The following is a 21831-nucleotide window of genomic DNA, read 5'->3' on the forward strand; positions in this document are numbered from 1 at the left end:
TGCAATTTCACCATGTTCCATGGCTGCTTTCCACTAATGCATTTGGAGACTGTTTTTAATTTACAATGATTACATCAATATAGCTAGCTAATAGGAAGATAGCTAGCTGGTGGCATAGCTGACGACATTTAATTAACTTACCTAAACACGGTGTAAAGTTAGCTGGCTTGCTATCTAGCAGCTCACTTGAGTTAACCTATAAAGTGGCCTACTGTAGCCAGCTAGATTGTTTTTTAACATTTAAAAAATGTATTTACTTACTTGAATAGGTTCCCCCACTGCCTCCATTTTTTGGGGTCCTTACACAAACTAAATAATGGGCAATCTTCAAGATATTTTGGTGATAGCAAAGCGCAGCCAGCAACCTTGTGGACAGGACGAATGGAGTCAGAGCGGGTTGGTGTCATTTTTTTTTGTCGAAATAAGGATGCATAAGCAGAAAAGAACCCCATAAAATATGGTGTTGGATCTTTAGTGTTATGGGGCTATTTTGCTTCCACTGGTCCTTGGGCCTTTGTTAAGGTCAATGGCATCATGAACGTTACCCAGTACCAGGACATTTTAACCAAAAACCTGGTTGCCTCTGCCAGGAGGTTGAAACTTGATTGCAAATGGATCTTCCAGCAAGACAATAACCCCAAGCACACATCAAATTCTCCAGACATCAAGCCCATTCAAAACCTGTGGTTTTGGGCAGTCCATAAGCACAGATGTAGAATATTGAGGATCTCAAAATATTCTGTATGGAGGAATGGTCTAAGATCCCTCCCAATGTGTTCTCCAATCTCATAAAACATTTTAGAAAAAGTCTCAGTGTCGGTATCCTCGCAATGTGGAGGGTGCTGGAGTACTGATTAAAAAAAGCTTTTTAAACAGTATGTCAGCTGTGTTGATACACACTGTATTAACACAGCTGCCTTCTCAGCTTTATCTTTCTTATTTTTTGACCAAAGCCATTCGCTCACCTGACTGTTCACATCCCATCCTCGTCACCAAGCTTAAAAGATAATTTTCAGGTGAACAAAAGAGAAATGCAGTAACGGATATAGTCAATCTTAAATCAATATGGTTTTAATACAAGTTTGCAAACAGGGAGCACAGTATCCTGCACAGGAGCAGAGAATAATGTTTAACTTGGCCTTCACCCTTATATCCTAATTACACTGCACCAGGAAGTCAAATCAACTTTGTCAGCTGCTAAAGAATCAGTCTTTCACAAATTACAACAATGTCCTTGGTCCTTGGACCTCCAGTCTGGTGTCAATCCCTATCAACAGATATGAGTTTAACATATAGCATCGAGTCTATTGAACATCAACCCACACAACCAGAACCTTGGAAATCATGTGTATTACAGATAGGGAAAAAACATACAGTGTTAATCCCTCTAAAATTAATAACAACTTTATTAATCTTAAATATTAATTGCACCCTGTCCAAAAAATCATTCAATATTTTGCTCATCATATTATAATAGATAACGCCATAATGTCTTGTTTGCAAATAACACCCTTCTCAGATGAGAATCTAGAAATATTACCAACATTTCAAGAGTAAGAAATTCATTACTATGAGTAAGACCATGTTTATCAAGAAAGACATTGAGCTAAACACTTAAACTTGCTCTCACAAACAATAATAATTATTTTAATGTCATATAAATCCAGTTGCCAGTTTTAATATATTATTCCAATCATGTCTTCAGATCAAAGGAAACATTCACAACAGTCTCTTTTTGATCCTTCAGAGTACTGTATGCAGGTTGAGTAGCACACACAAACATATTTTGAGCCAAATAATTACACACAAAAGGACAAAAAAAGACAGAAGAGATGATAATGAATTGATGTGGTAGCTAGTGTTTGTCAGAAGCATTTTGGGGAGGCTCTCATTCTCAAAGGTTTTTGGAATAGCATTGTTTCATTCAGGTTGAATAGCCTTGTGTCATAATGCGCCCACCACCACGCCTAGTTCCTCCAGGGGGTTATTATATATTCCACAAAACCATTCCAGGTGCATCTCATGGAGGGGCAGCAGTGGAACAGGGAGATACTGGACAAACGTCACTCCCAGAACTCAATCATATGTGGACACATTATGGATTACTTGCAGCTGCCAGGTCAGAGTCAAATGAGCATATCAATTATTTAGATGTGTCTGTATGTGGTATATCTATGGGGTTATGTCAGTTATGTCATGGTGTGATTTTTGTTTGTGTTTTGAGACATTCGCTCAGGTAAAGCAGTAAACCCTGAGATAAGGCTTAAGGCTATTTTTTTTACACGTTTCTTATGATATCTATGAATAAGAAATTGTATTTGTGTTAGCAAATCAATCTATTTGAACAATATTTTGTACTCACATGGTACACATGGTATGTAAATAACATATGCAACATGTGATCTGGTTGGGAACTCTGTATTTGCTTGATATTGTTGAGTGGAGACAAAGAATAAGTCAGACTACTTTTTAGTTTTAATAATGTGTTGCAATTACTTTGGTTAAGTTTGTATCTATTAACTGCATGCACACAATCGTCCCTCCAGGCCAAACTCACAATCTTTTGGCAGTCTGTTCATTTCTCTGACCTGGCCCTGGCCATTTTGGTCCTTCAAACGGGCAGACTGGGTTACACACAAAACTTTGCTCCTGATTACATGGCCTGCGTTTCCTGTTGCTTACATGGTTTCAATCAAAGAATATACGGGTGACGAAGATGCTTCTTCCCACCCTGCCCTCACAACCCACCTGACTAGTACGCTTTCCTTTGATCTTCAGTCTCTACTTTACAGGCAAAACTCAAATAATTATTCATGACAATTTACAGTAGATATGTTAATATTGGTGTCGGATCATCATGTACTCTGCGTCTATTTGTTCCAGAAAGCATCACAGAAAAATCTACACCTGGTGGGCAGATTTTGGCAGAGAGTAAACAGAGAAGCTCCTCTGACAATATCAACTCTCCACAGACAAGTGACAACACCTGCATACCCAAGGACTTCAGCTGCATATACAACAAAGGTAAATCCAGGCCAACAAAAGCTGCATTATGAGGCTGATGAAAGCTACTGCTGGTAACCTTTTCATCAGTTAAACTGCACTCGAGGTCTTTGTCCCAAATGGGACCTTTTTCCCTATAGAGTGCCATACTTTTGACTAGGTAGAGCAGTGTGGGGACTAGGATGCCATTTGGGACACATGTCAATAAAATGTATTTATTAAACCTTTTTTTACATCAGCCGATGTTACAAAGTGCTATACAGAAACCCAGCCTAAAATCCCAAATAGCAAACAATGCAGATGCAGAAGACACATACAAGATCAACATGGTCTGGCTTTCTATCCTGAAGGTGAAAGAAATGTACACCTGTTTAGGCGAGGCACTGGCTAGTGGAGTAGAACACTTGGGGAAAAAAGGACAGCCGCACACTCTAGGAGCTCAGATGAAATAATTGAATAACCAAAGTTTTGACAGCCAAGCTGTCTTCATCAGGGTATATTGACAAACGCTGCAGGTCACTTAAGCAATAAGGCCCATGGGGGTGTGGTATATGGCCAATATACCACGGTTAAGTGCTGTTCGTAGGCACAACGCAACGCCACAAACCCTCAAGGTGCCTTATTGCTGTTATAAACTGGTTACCAATGTAATTAGAACAATAAAAATAAATGTTTTGTCATACCCCCGATATATGGTCTGCTGTACCATGGCTGTCAGCCAATCAGCATTCAGGGCTCGAACCACCCAGTTTATAATAGTATTATATAGTTTGAAAGGACACACACAGGTGTCTGTAATCATGGCCGGCTGTGGCTTGATTATATTGGTCGATTATTTACAGATATACTGTAAATAGAACATATAAAAAACATGAATGGATAACATACGATCATAGATACAATTTGGCTACATAGGCCTACAAACAGTATTTACAATGGATAGCAAATTAAAGTAAAGGTCCAAACGGCCTCTCGTTTTAACAATAAATTGTCACGGTCATCCCTTCTCCTAGGGAGGGGGACGTGTTCAATGCTGATATAATGAAGGGACAAAATAAAGTTGTTGCACCTAATTCTTGTAACTTCTGCTTCCAACTCATACTCTCAAACACGTAGATCCCCTGAACGCAGCTCACTTTCCAGCCCTCTTTCCTGCTCACACTCTCAAACACCTAGATCCCAATCACCTGAATTCTGATCACCTGTTCACACACCTGTATGTCAGTATCACACACTATTTAGTTCAGTTCTTTGCACCCCATCATTGTGAGGTATTGTTTGTTTTGTGACACACTTCTAGTCAAAGCGCTGGTTTTCCAGTGATTTAATCCTCCCGTGTATGATAGTTTTTGCATGCCTCACTAACGAAGCCTTTTGCCTATTCTCTGCCTGTACTTTAGCCTATCGGATTTCCTGTTAACTACCTATTGCCTGATCTCCCGGACTATGTTACTAGCCTCCTTTTCCCTGCCTGTACTGTTGCCTTTTTAGACCCCCAGACAAGATTAAAGAATGGGACCTGTACAATATAGAGGAAAACCTGGTTCAGTCTCCTTTCCAACAGACACTGGTAGACAGATTCACTTTTCAGCAGGACAATAACCTAAAACACAATACCAAATATACACTAAGTGTACAAAATATTAAGAACATCTGCTCTGTCCTTGACAGACTGACCAGGTGAATCCAGGTTAAAGCTATGATCCCTTATTGATCTCTTGTTAAATCCACTTCAATCAGTGTATATGAAGAGGAGGCAGATTAAAGAAGTATTCTTAAGTCTTGAAACAATTGGGACATGGATTGCGTATATCTGCCATTCAGAGGGTGAATGGGCAAGACAAAAGATTTAACTGCCTTTGAATGGAGTATGGTAGTCAGTGTCAGGTGCACTGGTTTGAGTGTATCAAGAACTGCAACGCTGCTGGGTTTTGCATGCTCAACCGTTTCCTGTGTACATCAAGGATGGTCTACCACCAAAAGGACATCCAGCCAACTTGACACAACTGTGAGAAGCATTGGAGTCAACATGGGCCAGCATCAACACATTGTAGAGTCCATGCCCCGACAAAATGAGGCTGTTCTGAGGGCAAAAGAGGGTTCAACTCAGTATAAAGAATGTTTTGTATACTCAGTGTAAGTCAGTCCTTGCGTCTGCAGTTTGCATGAATTTGAGTGGTTAATAGAATACATGTTGACAGAATGGCTGTGAAATAGGTAGGGCCCTTGCTTCTGGTACCACTGAAGGCCCCAGTGTTCAGTCAGGCAGCTTGAAGAAGATGTGTCACCATCCAGGCTCATGTCACAGCATACAGTGGCCTGATAGCGAGATTAAAATAAATGCATTATGTACCTTTCACCACAAAAGCCATGTAAGCATTCACTGCACATGTTGCTGAACAATTCAACCCTTTTGCTAGTGTCATTGATATATGGAAATTCACATACAATATTCATAAGCTTTGACTAATACCTGTATTGTCTTGTGGGCCGCTTTAGCATTAGCTAGCCTAACATGAATCATATTACCGGAGCAAATAACTTCTTCTTTCAATACATGTGTTCTGGACCTTTTAAAAACTACTCGCGGGCCGCTAACTGTTAGATAACAAACAACCTTATCCAGTCATGTTACCTAGCTGACTAACAACCTGATAACACGACCACCAGTATGCTTTAAGATGGCACTGGAAAAAAGGAAAGGTGCTCTTGGATGTGCTCTCAGGCCTATAGGCTAAATCAATTGAAATCAATACCTATGGTGCTCCTAAATACTTTTTGGTGCTCTTAATTATTTAAAAATGAGCACTGACTACCAATTTAAAAAGTTAATTTAGAGCCCTGACTGTGTCCCTTTTATGTTTAGATCTACTCCCTGCTCTCAGTGGTGAGGACACAACCAAAAGTTTCTTCCAAGAGCTGGTGAACATTCTCCTCAGCTATGTCTGCAAGTCGTTCAGACGGAGCTCCAAAGTCCTGGACTTCCACCACCCTCACCAACTCAGAGAGGGCCTGGAGGGCTTCAGTCTGGAGCTCCCAGACCAGCCCGAGAACCTGGAACAACTCCTGGTCGACTGCAGGGACACCTTGAAGTATGGAGTCAAAACAGGTACCGTAAGAGCTGTTGACTGTTTTGCCAAACGGTTCACCAAGCCCAAGGTTCAGTACATATTGCAGTTTTGGGGTTAGGGTTCAGTTCAGGTACAGTGAGAAAATGAAATGCCAACAGTTAATGTAGTTCCTTTTTGTTTATTTAAGAAAATACAAATTATTGGTACTCCTGATTCAAGATGATCATGATTCATAATGCTTTATGACAGCACAGGTGAAATTGTTTAAAATACAGATTTCTGTACTCTAACGCAACCCCTGGATATGATGGTTATTATATCAATATTTGAGCATTAAAGCTGTTCTACTGCCATTTCTTGCATAATTAAGTTTACAGACACAAAAATATCCCACCTTGTTAAGTGTATTTTGTTTTGTCGACATTTGGAAAGTTTACCAACAAATTAGCTAGCTGTTTACATCAGGCTGGTCATGAAATGCTTTATCCAACATGTACTTTACTCACATTAAAAGGATGGATGGAAACCGGGTTAATGTCAAGCCGTTTTGATGCTGGAATTATATTTTGGACGAACCTGCACATGCCTACAGGAGACTTGAAGTAGCCAAATCAGATTAAAACATTGTGACTGGTTGTAAGCTATATGTAAGCTATATTTTGTCTCCAATGTTTATTGAAAACATACATACATTTGCACAATAATGACTTGTTGTCTCTCAAATACATTGTTACAGTTGGTGGTTAACTATCTAGCAAATTTTTTGCCATATTAGCATTAATGTGAAATCTGTCAAAACACAAGTTGAAACAAGTTGAAAATGAGCCACTTACAATTCCCCACATGGCAGTTTCTTGTCATTCTTGCTGGTAATCTGGCGAGCCAGAATCACAACAACAGAATCACAACAACAGGCTGACTTCTCCCCTATGGAAGCGAACATAGTTTTCGTGACATTATCAGCCAACCCATCTCTATTATGGCCACATTATTATAGGACGACTTGGGATCTGCAACAGATCACGCATATCAGTATCAGAAGTAAAAATACAGCCAGACTGGCCTGCTACTATACCTTTCTACATCTTATACACTGTCGAGAGTAGACCCACAACTGATCTAAATGTAAAGAAACATTCATATCACAGGGCTTTTGCACATTATTTAAATAAAAAATGTTCACTGCAGCCGAGAGTAGAATTTTGTACTCACTTGAAAACAATAATGCAAATATTCATTGCATTGTGGTGTTGTAGGCTAGTCTAGGTAAGATAATTGTATTGTCCCTAAACAAGATCAAATCAAATTGTATTGGTCACATACACATATTTAGCAGATGTTATTGTGGGTGTAGCGAAATGCTTGTGTTCCTAGCTCCACAATGCAGCAGTATCTAACAACACACAACAACTGAGTCCGCAGTGTTCTGTCAAACATTCTTAAAGTGCCAGTGTTCCATGACTATGTTCTGTACATAGGGCAACAGCCTCTAATGTGCATGTTAGAGTAACCAGGTGGTAGCCGGCTAGTGACAGTAACTAGGGGTACTGGGCGGAGGCAAGTGGTGACTATTTAATAGTCTGATGGCCTTGAGATGAAAGCTGTTTTTCAGTCTCTCGGTTCCAACTTTGATGCACCTGTACTGACCTCGCCTTCTGGAGGGTAATGTGGTGAACAGGCCGTGGCTCGGGTAACTGAGGTCCTTGAAGATCTTCTTGGCCTTCCTGTGACACCATGTGCTGTATGTAGATCTCCTGGAGGGCCATACTAGGTGGTGATATATTCCAATGGTGCATCTGTAAAAGTTTGTGAGGGTCTTAGGGGCCACGACAACTTTCTTCAGCCTCCTGAGGTTGAAGAGGCGCAGTTGCGCCTTCTTCACCACACTGTCGGTGTGTGTGGACCATTTCAGTTTGTCAGTGATGTGTACCCCAAGGAGCTTTTCACCTTCTCCACTGCGGTCCCGTCGATGTGAATGGGGTTGTGTTCCCTCAGCTTTCTCCTGAAGTCCATGATCAGCTCCTTTGTTTTGGTGACATTGAAGGAGATGTTATTTTCCTGGCATCACTCCACCAGGGCCCTCACCTCCTCCCTGTAGTCTGTCTCAATGTCGTTGGTAATCGGGCTACCACAGTTCTTTCATGCGCATTGATGCACTTGGCCTCTCCTCAGCTATTCCTATTTGTTCTTGTGGATTCATATTGAAAATTGATGCAGCTTTGAATGCTTTTATGTGTGCTATGATTGCTAGTTAGCCTATTGCAGATCTGGACAAATGATCCACCGACCATTATTGTCACTCTGAGTGGAGAGATGAGACGGCAGGGTTGACATTTAGGCTGTATATTGACCTGTGGTATAGTTAACCAATAAGGCCCGAGGGGGTGTGGTATATGGCCAATATACAACGGCTAAGGGTTGTTCATAAGCACAACGCAACGTGGTACAGTATATTTGCCATAAACCGCAGAGGTGCCTTAATGCTATTATAAACTGGTTACCAACATAATTAGAAGAGTAAAAAGTTATTTTTTGTCATATCCGTGGTATATCAGTTTTCAGGGCTCAAACCACCCAGTTTATAAGGAAAGTTAGTGCACGGAAAAGCAAATTGTAAAAGGGATGTATCAAAACACCTTGATATTGTCATGGGAAACTAGGTGAGTGAGGAAGAATCAGGCGCAGAGAGCATATAGTTCCACAGGAAGTAGTGCACTTTAATTAACATTGCACCGAAAACAATGCCCACAACACAGGGCGCGGAAAATGTGGACCAACCCAAACATACAGGGTACCAGGTCCGGAGTACGAATACCAAAGTCATGTCATACACACGTAACATAAGAGTAATCCCGCACAAAACAAGGGCGGGTAGCCTAGCTATAAATAAAGAAGCCCATCAAGCAAACACAAAAGACACAGGTGCAACTAATAAGACAAAACAAACAGAAAATGAAAAAGGGATCGGTGGCGGCTCGTAGGCCGGTGACGACGACCGCCGAGCACCGCATGAACAGGCAGGGGAGCCAACTTCGGTGGAAGTCGTGACAGATATAGGTGAGGTGCATGCAAGAAGATGAGGAAATATGGATAGAATGGAAGACATTCTATAGTAAAAGCTGCCAAAGAGTGAATGTAAACCAGGGGGAAAAAACTCACTACCCTCCTCTGTGTCCAATAAAAAAAATCCCACAACCCTCACCAAAGCAGCAAAAAAACTGATAGACAACTCTCCCCTATTGCAGAGTGGAGACGAAGTTGTGCTGTTTTTTCGTTTTGTGGGTGATGTAGGCCAACCTGGACTCAGGAGTAGATGTAACATATTACATTTAAATCTGTGACATTCCAATTAGTATTATATGTTAAGTTTTGCATGGTATGTATTAATTTGTGGATGTCCATCATTCATTTTGTATGATATGTTGCGAATTACAATTTGTATATGTTACAAATTTCAATTCGTACAATAAGTTACGAACTGAGTACAATATATCACACATTTGAAAAACGTATGATATGTTATGAATTCCAATTTGTTGTGGCTAAGGTTAGCTAGGTCACTAATGCTAACATTAGCTAGGTGGATAACGTTAGCTAGGCTAGGGTTAGGGCAGGGTTTTCCAAACCCCAAGGGGTGCACGTTTTAATAATGTTAATGCACCCCTTGGGGTCCCGAGGACCGAGTTTGGGAAACGCTGGGTTAGGGGTTAAGGTTAGTGTTACGTCTGTGTCGGCATTAATGTGTCAACATGTTTGAGGTGTTGACAGCTACATGGGCTATTCTCGTTGATCAGTGTCGACATATTCTCTCTGTCCATTGCTGTTGTGACCATCTCGAATCACACCGTACCTTCTCCGCTGTGCAATCTGGTTTCCGAGCCGGTAACGGGTGCACCTCAGCCACGCTCAAGGTACTAAACGATATCATAACGGCCATCGATAAAAGACAGTACTGTGCAGCCATCTTCATTGCCAAGGCTTTCAGAGTGCAGTGTGTCAAATCGGAGGGCATGCTGTCCGGTCCTCTGGCAGTCTCTATGGGGGTGCCACAGGGTTCAATTCTCGGGCCGAATCTTTTCTCTGTATATATCAATGATGTTGCTCTTGCTGCAGGCGATTCCCTGATCCACCTCTACGCAGACGACACCATTCTATATACTTCCGGCCTGTCCTTGGACACTGTGCTATCTAACCTCCAAACAAGCTTCAATGCCATATAACACTCCTTCCGTGGCCTCCAACTGCTCTTAAACGCTAGTAAAACCAAATGCATGCTTTTCAACCGTTCGCTGCCTGCACCCGCACGCCTGACTAGTATCACCACCCTGGATGGTTCCGACCTTGAATATGTGGACATCTATAAGTACCTAAGTGTCTGGCTAGACTGTAAACTCTCCTTCCAGACTCATATCAAACATCTCCAATCGAAAATCAAATCGCCGCCAAACTTACCCTAGTAATACTCACTATCCTACCGATCCTCGACTTCGGCGACGTCATCTACAAAATAGCTTCCAACACTCTACTCAGCAAACTGGATGCAGTTCATCACAGTGCCATCCGTTTTGTCACTAAAGCACCTTATACCACCCACCACTGCGACTTGTATGCTCTAGTCGGCTGGCCCTCGCTACATATTCGTCGCCAGACCCACTGGTTCCAGGTCATCTACAAGTCCATGCTAGGTAAAGCTCCGCCTTATCTCAGTTCACTGGTCATGATGGCAACTACTGTGTTATTGACTTGTTTATTGTTTACTCCATGTGTAACTCTGTGTTGTCTGTTCACACTGCTATGCTTTATCTTGGCCAGGTCACAGTTGCAAATGAGAACTTGTTCTCAACTAGCCTACCTGGTTAAATAAAGGTGAAATAAAAAAAATAACAAAATAAAAATCTACTGGGAAGTCAAAATGTTCTTAAACGATGATGTAGAATCCTCCTTGTTTATCGACCCAACCACTCGCCATCACACAGATCTAGTTCTTGGCTGCAAAAGGACTTTATGAAATTTGCCAATTAAGATTTGAATTTATACTACAAAATGTGCATAGGATCCAGTTGTTTTAACACAATAGCCTGAAATGTTTGTTTTTTTCAGCTCAGATTTACTCTAAGCTTATACTGTAGGCTTAGTGTTTTTTTGTGTGTTTTTTTAATGTATTCATTCGGGAACCGAAGTCCCAGTACCGAACGGTCAAGTAAAAATATGTGTACAGTTACCCCCCCATACTCCATGTACCAGTATGTCATGGGTTCTGGCCATGGGAATGGCTAACATTATAGACATCATAGACATTATAGATTAGTAGAATGTTCCAGAATGTCCTCATCTGTCCCCAGGTCACCCACGCTTTTTCAATCAGCTGTCATCAGGGCTGGATGTCATCGGTCTGGCCGGGGAATGGCTGACGTCTACCGCCAACACAAACATGTAACATTTACATTCCTTTTTATTTAACCCTTATTTTACCAGGTAAAATGACTGAGAACATATTCTCATTTACAGCAACGACCTGGGGAATAGTTACAGGGGGGAGGAGGAGGAATGAATGAGCCAATTGGAAGCAACCAAAAAAAAATCATCATCAAGCTTTAATTATTTGAATCAGCTGTGTAGTGCTAGGGCAAAAAACAAAACATGCACCCAGGGGGGAAATGTTTTTTTTTAAGTACATTCCCTCTGGGTGCATGTTTGGGGGGGCAGGACCGAGTTTGGGAAACACTGTTTTAAATCATAATGAATAAAATAATATGGACAGGGTGAATCTGATCCTATATCAGCACTCCTATACGCTTGATACATACAGCCCCAGGTTACACTACATTCTTAGAAAAAAGGTCTCCAAAAGGGTTCTATGGCTCTCCCCATTGGAGAACCCTTTTTGGTTCCAGGTAGAACCCTCTATGTTAAAGGTTCTACATGGAACTCAAAAGGGTTCTACCTAGAACCAAAATGTTTTTTTCAAAGGGTTCTCCTATGGGGACAGCCGAATAACCCTTTTATAGGTTCAAGGTAGCACCTTTTTTTCAAAGAGTGCATGGCCCATGGTGGGATCTGTCCTCTGGTAAATGTCATTCTGCAATATGAGTTAAAGTGTAAAAACTTTTTTCTAGGTTTACATATGAAGTGTCCCCAGTGTTCATTCTGATGGAGGAGATTCTACTGAGGAAGATGCAGGAGATTGTGGGTTGGTCAGAGGAAGAAGGGGATGGAGTGTTCTGTCCAGGTACAGTGTTAGCTACATTCCGATCTTGCTATCGATACAAACAATGTAGCCAATGACAAACATACACTTTGTTACATTTATCCTTGGTACTTTCAATGAATTGGTTCATTGTGTCCTCTTAATTTTTTATATATTGTTTAGTTGTTATGAAGTTCAATGAAATTATAAGCTTAAGACAATCTCTCAGATATCCACCTATAATACAGTACTCTCTATGACTCTCTATAGGTTACACAGACCTTTGGCCCCAATCCTATTCTAACCACCTCTCGCCGGCTTTGTATTCATGCTACCTGATGAAATTGCTGTATAACATGATCATGTTGCTATCTAATGCACATTCAAATGTCACAAATCAACACTGCAGAGCTTTCCCTGTCCTCTGCCGTGCCTTAATTGTATTACTTTTGAAAATATCTGGAAATGTGCATGTACACCCTTGCCCATCTACTGTTGCTAGCCACAATTCTGACTTGTGCTCTGATATATGTTTCACTGATTTCAGCTCTCGTAAAAGCCTGGGATTTCTGCACGTTAACACTAGAAGCTTCTGATTTGTCATAGACGCTAGCTAAAAATATTTAATGAGCAAGCCTTCCTTCATGACCTGGCCTCTGTAAATTGGTACATTGCTTTATTCCCTCTGTTCGAAGAAGCTTGGACCTTCTTTTTTGATATCTTCAGTGATATTGTTAACAAACCCTCCCCCATAAAGAAAATGAGAATTAGATACAGGTTCAGCCCCTGGTTTGACCATGATCTTGCAGAGTTACTCCACCTCAAGAATTGCATTTGGCAAAAGGCTCAGCACGTGCATACTCAGGCTGACTGGCTCTCGTTCAGGCAAATGAGAAATAAGTATACTCAGGCCATCCAGAAGGCCAATGTTAGTTACCTTAAGGAGCAGTTCTCTCTCTGTGGGTCTAACCCCAAGAAGTTCTGGAAAACGATTAATGACCTGGAGAATAAACCCTCCTCCTCACAGCTGCCCATGTCCCTTAATGTTGATGATGTGGTTGTTACTGACAAGAAGCACATGGCTGAGCTCTTTAATCACAACTTCATTAAGGCCGGATTCGTATTTGACTCAGCCATGCCTCCTTGCCCGTCAAACATTTCCTCATCTCCCACTAATGCAACTAGCCCCAATGCTCCTCCCTCTTTTTCCCCTGCCCCGCTACAAAGTTTCTCCCTGCAGGCGGTCATTGAGTCCGAGGTGCTAAATGAGCTCCTTAAACTTCACCCAAAAAAAACATCTGGGTCAGATGGTTTTGACCCTTTCTTCTTTAATATTGCTGCCCAGTATAATCGCGTCGCCTATCTCTGAACTCTCCTCTCTGGGGAGGTTCCCATTGCTTGGAAGGCAGCCAAGGTTAGTCCTCTATTTATATGCAGATTATACAATCTTATACTGGCCCCTCCTCAGATATTGTGTTAATCGCTCTACAACAAAGCTTTCTTAGTGTCCAACAAGCTTTCTCTGCCCTTAACCTTGTGGTTTGGTAAGAAGAATGCCAATTTCACCACAGGTGTGACTACTACCTCTGGGGGTTTAAAGCTTGAGGTAGTCACCTCATACAAGTACTTGGGAGTATGGCTAGACAGTACACTGTCCTCCTCTCAGCACATATCCAAGCTACAGGCTAAAATTAAATCTAGACTTGATTTCCTCTATTGTAATCTCTCCTCTTTCACCCCAGCTGCCAAACTAACCCTGATTCAGATGATCATCCTACCCATGCTAGATTATGGAGACGTAATTTATAGGTCGGCAAGTAAGGGTGCTTTCGAGCGGCAAGATGTACTTTACCATTCGGCCATCAGATTTGCCACCAATGCTCCTTATAGGACACATCACTGCACTCTATACTCTTCTGTAAACTGGTCATCTCTGTATAACAGCCGCAAGACCCACTGGTTGTTGCTTATTTATAAAACCCTCTTAGGCCTCACTCCCCCCTATCTGAGATATCTACTGCAGCCCTCACCCTCCATTCACATCCGACCGTGATTGGGAGTCCCATAGGGCGGTGCACAATTGGCCCAGCGTCGTCCGGGTTAGGGGAGGTTTTGGCCGGCCGGGATGTCCTTGTCCAAAAAATAGGCACTCTGGGCTTTTGGTTTCTCTCCCTCTAAAAACAGAAATAAATATGTTGACCTTTATAAATATTATTTTGGCCTTTATTCAGATTTTAACCACTTTTAATTCTCTAGTACAGACAGTATTGAAGACTATCAAAAGCTTCTCAAAGATGCCCTCTGGTGGTCAAACTAGCACTAACGAGCATTAATGACAACAATAGCTGACAATGAAAAAACGGGCCATAGAATTGTGCGGCAGCCCGCAAGGTGTGCAGCAGTATGGCGCAACTTTTACAGGAAGAACTACTGTACAACACCCGTTCTGCCAGTTACATTCTGTTAAAGGTACTGACAGTTGTGGCTGCTTTGTGTGGTGTATTGTTGTCTCTACCTTCTTGCTCTTTGTGCTGTTGTCTGTGCCCAATAATGTTTGTACCCTGTTTTGTGCTGCTACCATGTTGTGTTGCTACGATGCTGTGTTGTCATGTGTTGCTGCCATGTTGTCGTCTTAGGTCTCTTTTTATGTTGTGTTGTCTCTCTTGTCGTGATGTGTGTTTTGCCCTATATTTTTATTTAATTTATATTTTTAATCCCAGCCCCCATCCCCACAGGTGGCCTTTTGCCTTTTGGTAGACTGTCATTGTAAATAACAATTTGTTCTTAACTGACTTGCCTAGTTAAATAAAGGTAATATAAAAATAAAATAAAATGTATATATTTCCTTAGGTGGGACCATGTCCAATCTGTACAGTGTACTACTGGCCAGATACCACTTCTTCCCTGAAGTGAAGACCAAAGGGATGACTGCTCTGCCCAGGCTCATCCTCTTCACATCAGCACATGTACGCATCACCAGTATTCACGTCAGGTCATGCTTATTCATATTATCTATAAACATGTACTGACATATACGTTTTCCCTATTCTAGAGTCATTATTCAGTCAAGAAATCTGCAGCAGTCCTTGGGATAGGAAGTGAAAATGTTGTGGTGGTGAAATGTAATGACCGGTAAGCAAGGAGGGAGTGTGATTTGCATTTGTTGATCGTGAACATTGACAATATCATCAGAGCTAAATGAGTGATGTCATTGTTTTACTATTCAAGGGAAAGATGATCACTGCAGAATTGGAGTCAAGTATCATTACTGCCAAAGATCAGGTAATGGATGAATGAGTCTTCTCTTGCCAAACTGAGGGATACAGGGCTGTGACTTAAATACACGGAAGCATACCTGTATACAGTATGTCCAGCCAGTGAAGGATTTAATCAAATTAGGATGAAACAGACACCCCAAACAGAATACGCTCAAATCAGATTTTCTGTTTGCCATTCAACAACATTGGATGGTGCATAAAAGGAGCTACCAGAGCTCCAGTGTGTTGGCAGGGACTATTTCACAGGAACAGGTCAATACACTCATCATGATTCTTGTCATCTCTCTCTCTCTTCAGGGTTGTGTCCCATTCTACGTCAATGCCACAGCAGGCACCACTGTGTACGGAGCCTTTGATCCTCTCAATGCCATCGCAGACATCTGTGAGAGCCATGGACTCTGGCTGCATGTTGATGTATTTACCTTATAGCATCCATCATGGCTTACCGGACACACATTTAGCCTTATTGCTGACATATTTTAATTGGGCATGCTTTAGTCCAGTACTAAGCATAATTTGTGTCTGGGAAACCGTCCCCATAAGAATTTGTTATATTTAAAGAGAAGATTGTATTTAGAGTAATATTCTCTTTATTTCTTAACAGGCAGCCTGGGGCGGAGGACTGTTGATGTCCAAGCGGCACCGTGTGAAACTACAAGGGATTGAACGGTAGGTACGGTAACCAGAGAGAACAGAGACTTAAGGACACACAACATTTACAGCTCTCCGAAAAGATAATAGATTTCTGAATTTCACTCCTCCATACAGCCAGGATCAATTACATTTTGGGGATACTGTTTCCCTTCACAATTGAAATGGAATTGACCCTCAACAGTTCTGCCTTCATTGGATCTTACATGCAGGTCTATTTGAATTATGTTTATTACAGAGCCTGGTCTGTGACTTGGAACCCCCATAAAATGATGGGTGCTCCGCTGCAATGCTCAGCCATACTGGTGAAGAAAAGGGTGTGTAGTCTAACGCTATGAATATAAAAAAATCAAGACTACCAAAACATTCCACCCTGAATTACAATTTGCACGCATTCAGAAATACACATACATAATGGAGTCAGTGGTTTCTCACTCACAGGGTCTCTTGAAAGACTGCAATCAGATGTGTGCTGAATACCTTTTCCAAACTGACAAGCACTACGACACCTCTTATGACACTGGAGACAAGACCATTCAGTGTGGCAGGCATGTTGATGTCTTCAAGCTCTGGCTCATGTGGAAGGCCAAGGTATGTAACATACTCACATGGATTTTATATATTTATTTATCAACTGGTAAATAAAACTAACTTCATTCCCACCTTGATGCATTTTATATATATATATATATATATATATATATATATATATATATATATATATATATATATATATATATATATATATATATTTCTCTTCTTAGGGTTCAGAAGGCTTTGAATCACAGGTCAATAAATGTTTGGAAAATGCTGAGCACTTGTTTGACAAACTCAAACAAAGACCAGACTTTGAACTCGTCTTCAAAAGCGAAGTAAGTCTGTTTTTTAAAGTCCCTTGTACTTATTGAATAATTCCTCAGTGAGATGAATCGTTGTAAGCCTTTTATCTGTGATACATCCCCATGCAGCCTGAACACAGCAACGTGTGCTTCTGGTACATCCCACCAAGCCTGAGGAACATGTCACCAGGTCCTGAGAGGAACAGGAGACTCCATGAGGTAATGCTACACCTTGGATCTCTAATGTTAGTGATATATTAGATGTCTTAATTCAACCTTTGTGGTTCTTTATCCATTAGATGCTGCAGATACTGTATCTGTACTCATAACTAGCAGCAGCACATTATGAATTCAATTCTATAAAATCTGTACTCTATAAAGCTATAGCTAAATCACTGTTTGGTTTCTAAGGTGGCACCAAAGATCAAAGCCAAGATGATGGAGCAGGGGATGGCCATGATTGGCTATCAGCCACTCGGAGACAAAGTGAACTTCTTCCGATGTGTCTTCTCCAACCCGGCCACACAGACAGAGGATGTGGACTACCTCTTGGAGGAGATCGCTTCTCTTGGTCATGACATCTGCATCAGGACTGAAACTGATTTATGAATCAGGTTTGAGACAACTTTATGAATCAGATTGTGGCTCAGATTAACTGTAAATCATGCATTTAGAGGGAAATGGGTAAAAACAATCAGAAAACTAAATATATCTCTAAATGTTTTGTTGTGTAATTACAGTCCTTCTTATGTAAAAATATATACAAATATGATTTTTGTATTCCTGAGTATCAGGGAATTGTTAGAATGTAGCCAGTTCATTTCTACATTCATTTTATTTGTGTACAACAATATTGTAGCCTATACAGAGCATTCGGAAAGTATTCAGACCCCTTGACTTTTTTCACATTTTGTTACGTTACAGCCTTATTCTAAAACTGATTAAATAATTGTTTTCCACATCAATCTATACACAATATCCCACAACGACAAAGGAAAAACTGTTTGTTAGAAATGTTTGTAAATTTATAAGAATAAACAAACAGAAATACCTTCTTTACATAAGTATTCAGACCTTTAGCTATGAGACTCGAAACTGAGCTCAGGTGCATCCTGTTTTCATTGATCAACCTGGAGATGTTTCTGCAACTTGATTGGAGTCCACCTGTGGTAAATTCAATTGTTTGGACATGATTTGGAAAGGCACACACATGTAGGTGTATATATAAGGTCCCACAGTTGACAGTACATGTCAGCCAAAAACCAAGCCATGAGGTTGAAGGAATTGTCCGTAGAGCTCCGAAACAGGATTGTGTTGTAGCACAGCTCTGGGGAAGGGTGCCTAAACATTTCTGCAGCATTGAAAGTCCCCAAGAACACAGTGGCCTGCATCATTCTTAATTGGAAGAAGTTTGGAACCCTCAATACATTTCCAAGAGCTGGCCGCCAGGCCAAACTGAGCAATCAGGGGAGAAGGGCCTTGGTCAAGAAGGTGACAATGGTCACTCAAACATAGCTCCAGAGTTCCTCTGTGGAGAAGGGAGAACGTTCCAGAAGCACAATCATCTCTGCAGCACTCCACCAATTAGGCCTTTATGGTAGAGTGGTAAGGCGGAAGGAGATGAAAGATGAAAGGAGCAAAGTACAGAGAGATGCTTGAGGAAAACCTGTGCCAGAGCGCTCCGGACCTCAGACTGGGGTGAAGGTTCACCTTCCAACAGAACAAGAACCCTAAGCACACAGCCAAGACAACGCAGGAGTGGCTTCGGGAAAAGTCTCTGAATGTCCTTGAGACGCCCAGCCAGAGCCCGGACTTGAACCCACTCGAACATCTCTAGAGAGACCTAAAAACAGGTGTGTCAAGCTTGTAGCTTCATACCTCAGAAGACTCGAGGTTGTAATCCCTGCCAAAGGTGCTTCAACAAATTACTGAGTAAAGGGTCTGAATACTTATGTAAATGTGATAGCTCCATTTTTATTTTTAATACATTTGCTAAAATGTCTACAACTTGTTTTTGCTTTGTCATTATGGGGTATTGTGTGTAGATTGATGTGGAATCAAAACATTTGAATCCATTTTAGAACAAGGCTGTAATGTAACAAAATGTGGAAAAGGTCAAGGGGTCTGAATACTTTCTGAATGTACTGTATATCTTAATTTTTTATATATAATTTCTCAAGTTTGATATTTTCAAACATTTCAAAATATTAATGTTAAGTAGGCAACAGTTGACGCTGTAATTTAGTAATTGTATCAACTGAAGGGTTATTAAAGTGTTTAATCATATTGCCGTCCTTGTGTGTTGCCTAAAATTCAGAGTAAAATGTCACTAAAAAGTCCATCACTACCATCTGTAGGTAAAAGGGAAGACTTGAACAAATCCAATCATGTGCTCTAAAATTGGTCAGTTTTTGTTTCTCATATGAATGAACACAAGTAGGATTTTGTTTTTCTTTTTTGAATGAATCACAATAGAGAAGCTGGAATGATGGTGATTGGTTATATTATATTGTATAACTCTTTATTGCACAACAACATGAAAAATCCTTTGAAAAATTCAAATTCATCATTATAACTGTACACATTCCTAAAACCAAAGTATAACAACCATTTCTTCCCTCAGTACGACAGCACTATCTCTGGTTAAGAAATAGCCTGAATACTGGCATTGTGACAATGTCCAGTCATTATTAGTATCCAGTCTTTTAGGCACAGGATATCATGGTGAACCGTTTGTAAATGCATTTCTTGTTGTACAGTACAATGACCACAAGTAAGAGTAGGACAAAACCCAGAAGAACAACTAAGCCTACCCTGGTCGTGAACGAGCTCTTACAACAACCTTCCTCCCTCTCCCCATGTTCCTCCCCCAACCCTGGGCTTCCCTCGTCAGACACAGGCACTGGAGACATCTCCTTTGTCTGCCCAGCCTGCAGGTGCCTACCTGAATGTTCACCAGGCACTGTGGCCCTCTCTTGGTGGTCTATAGACAGGTAGCAGGTGTTACTAAGCAGCTGTTTGAAGAAGACAGGTGTGTATTCTGTGGGGTATGGGAGCGAGATGATGGCCATAATGTCCGGGTCATCTGGGAGCTGGGAGACGGAGACCCCGGGTGGCAGGGTGGTGACAGAGCGACACCAGGGGCAGCGCAGCTCACTCAGGCTCATCTTCATCTGGGTCAAGCACACAGAGCAGCAGATGTGTTGGCAGTCCAAGAGCTTGGGCCTGTGCCGCAAATTGTAGCAGTTCAGACAGATCTGACATTCTAACATGAGGTTTTGTTGTGAGACGGTTTCCATAATCATGAGTTTGGTCTGTTGTGTCAATGTCAGGCACAAGATGTCAAACCACAAATAGTCTTGTTCCCTCAGTATGAGTATGCAGATTAGGGATTTTTGCACATCCAGAGAGAGACTCACAGATATTTCATGCTCTTGGTCTCGTCTCACCTCTTCTTTACAGTTGTGTTGACACAGTACTTAGTTAAATCCATGTCTGGCTCCATCTACCCTATTAGAGAGAAGACATTTGTCAAGGCAGTGTGTGATTCAGTAATCCTCATTAAATCACTCATACTGAAAAAGTCAAAAGACTACTTGGTCATGTCCTGCCCTGTGTGTGTTGTGTGTGCCTGTGTCCTGTGTATGACTATAAGGATAAAGTACAAGAAACCATTTTTGTCATTGAACAAAAAAAAATAAAAGAAGCCTAGATAATGAGCAAACCTGTATCTGGTATGGACTGGCAAGGATGTTGACCTCTAGATCTTTATCGCTCAGCAGCCTAAGGAGAAGTTCCTGCATGACGTTGCTGAAAATATCTTAAGACAATCTTATGGGCTTAGTCCAGGTTGAAGTTTTTAGTTGAAGAAGCAGTCGTGAGTTACAGAATGCATGTCAGCCCACAAAACGTTTTCAAGTTCTTGCAAGTACTGACATACCAACCAAACCAGTTCACCAGGTTGTCTAAATAGGACACACGAGCACAGTCAAATTATCCCTCTACATAGCGGCAGTAGATACAGTTCTGTAACCTGCCTTCCACAGTTACTGTAGTAGCCTATCCTAAGTGCTGAAGTTTGCAAAAGTACAATGTACTTTAATTAGAGCTTTCTAAGGCAAAGTCCTTGAAATGGTTATATATAGTTGATAATCACCTGAAAAGAAAAGTGGATGGAGCTGTAATTTGAAAGCAAAATATTACATGACGCCACACGTTACTACCATATAGCCTAAATCATGAAGTTAAAAAGTGAATGTCTACTTTAAAGGCTATGTAAACACTGAATGCCATGAAAGGTTGTTGCATTTAACTGCCAATAATGCTGTCTTCAAGGTCATTTCCTTCGTAGGTGATGTCAAAGGTCAGCATGTGGGAGGAGTGGGAGATCATTTTGTTTAACCTTTATTTTGACAGGGAGTCATGCATTCTCACAAAGCAATAATAACAATTTTGCTGTCCTATAAATCCAGTTGCCAGTTTTAATATAATATTTCAATGGTGTCTTCAGACCAAATGCAGGTAACATTCACAAGTCTTTTTTTGATCCTTCAGAGTACTGTATGCAGGTTGAGTAGCACACACAAACATATTTTGAGCCAAATAATTACACACAAAAGGACAAAAAAAGACAGAAGAGATCATAATGAATTGATGTGGTAGCTAGTGATTGTCAGAAACATTTTTGGGAGGCTCTTATTCTCAAAGGTTTTTGGAATAGCATTGTTTCATTCAGGTTGAATAGCCTTGTGTCATAATGCGCCCACCACCACGCCTAGTTCCTCCAGGGGGTTATTATATAT

General features: G+C 41.1%; 1 protein-coding gene and 1 pseudogene across 1 annotated transcript; one reads left to right on the top strand and one right to left on the bottom strand.

Moving 5' to 3' along the window:
- The first annotated feature begins 2039 nt into the window (after positions 1-2039).
- On the top strand, positions 2040-17913 carry LOC135513824 (glutamate decarboxylase 1-like; annotated as a pseudogene).
- Positions 17914-19515: 1602 nt separating this feature from the next.
- LOC135508052 (E3 ubiquitin-protein ligase RNF152-like) lies at positions 19516-21019 on the bottom strand. The gene is made up of 2 exons (XM_064927969.1): positions 20755-21019; positions 19516-20539 (listed from the first exon to the last, which is right to left on the bottom strand). Exon 2 carries the CDS (start codon positions 20332-20334, stop codon positions 19735-19737), a length of 600 nt encoding a protein of 199 aa, XP_064784041.1. The 5' UTR covers positions 20335-20539; positions 20755-21019; the 3' UTR covers positions 19516-19734.
- Positions 21020-21831: the final 812 nt, after the last annotated feature.

Source organism: Oncorhynchus masou, chromosome 3 (assembly GCF_036934945.1).
Source record: "Oncorhynchus masou masou isolate Uvic2021 chromosome 3, UVic_Omas_1.1, whole genome shotgun sequence".
Lineage (NCBI taxonomy): Eukaryota > Metazoa > Chordata > Actinopteri > Salmoniformes > Salmonidae > Oncorhynchus > Oncorhynchus masou.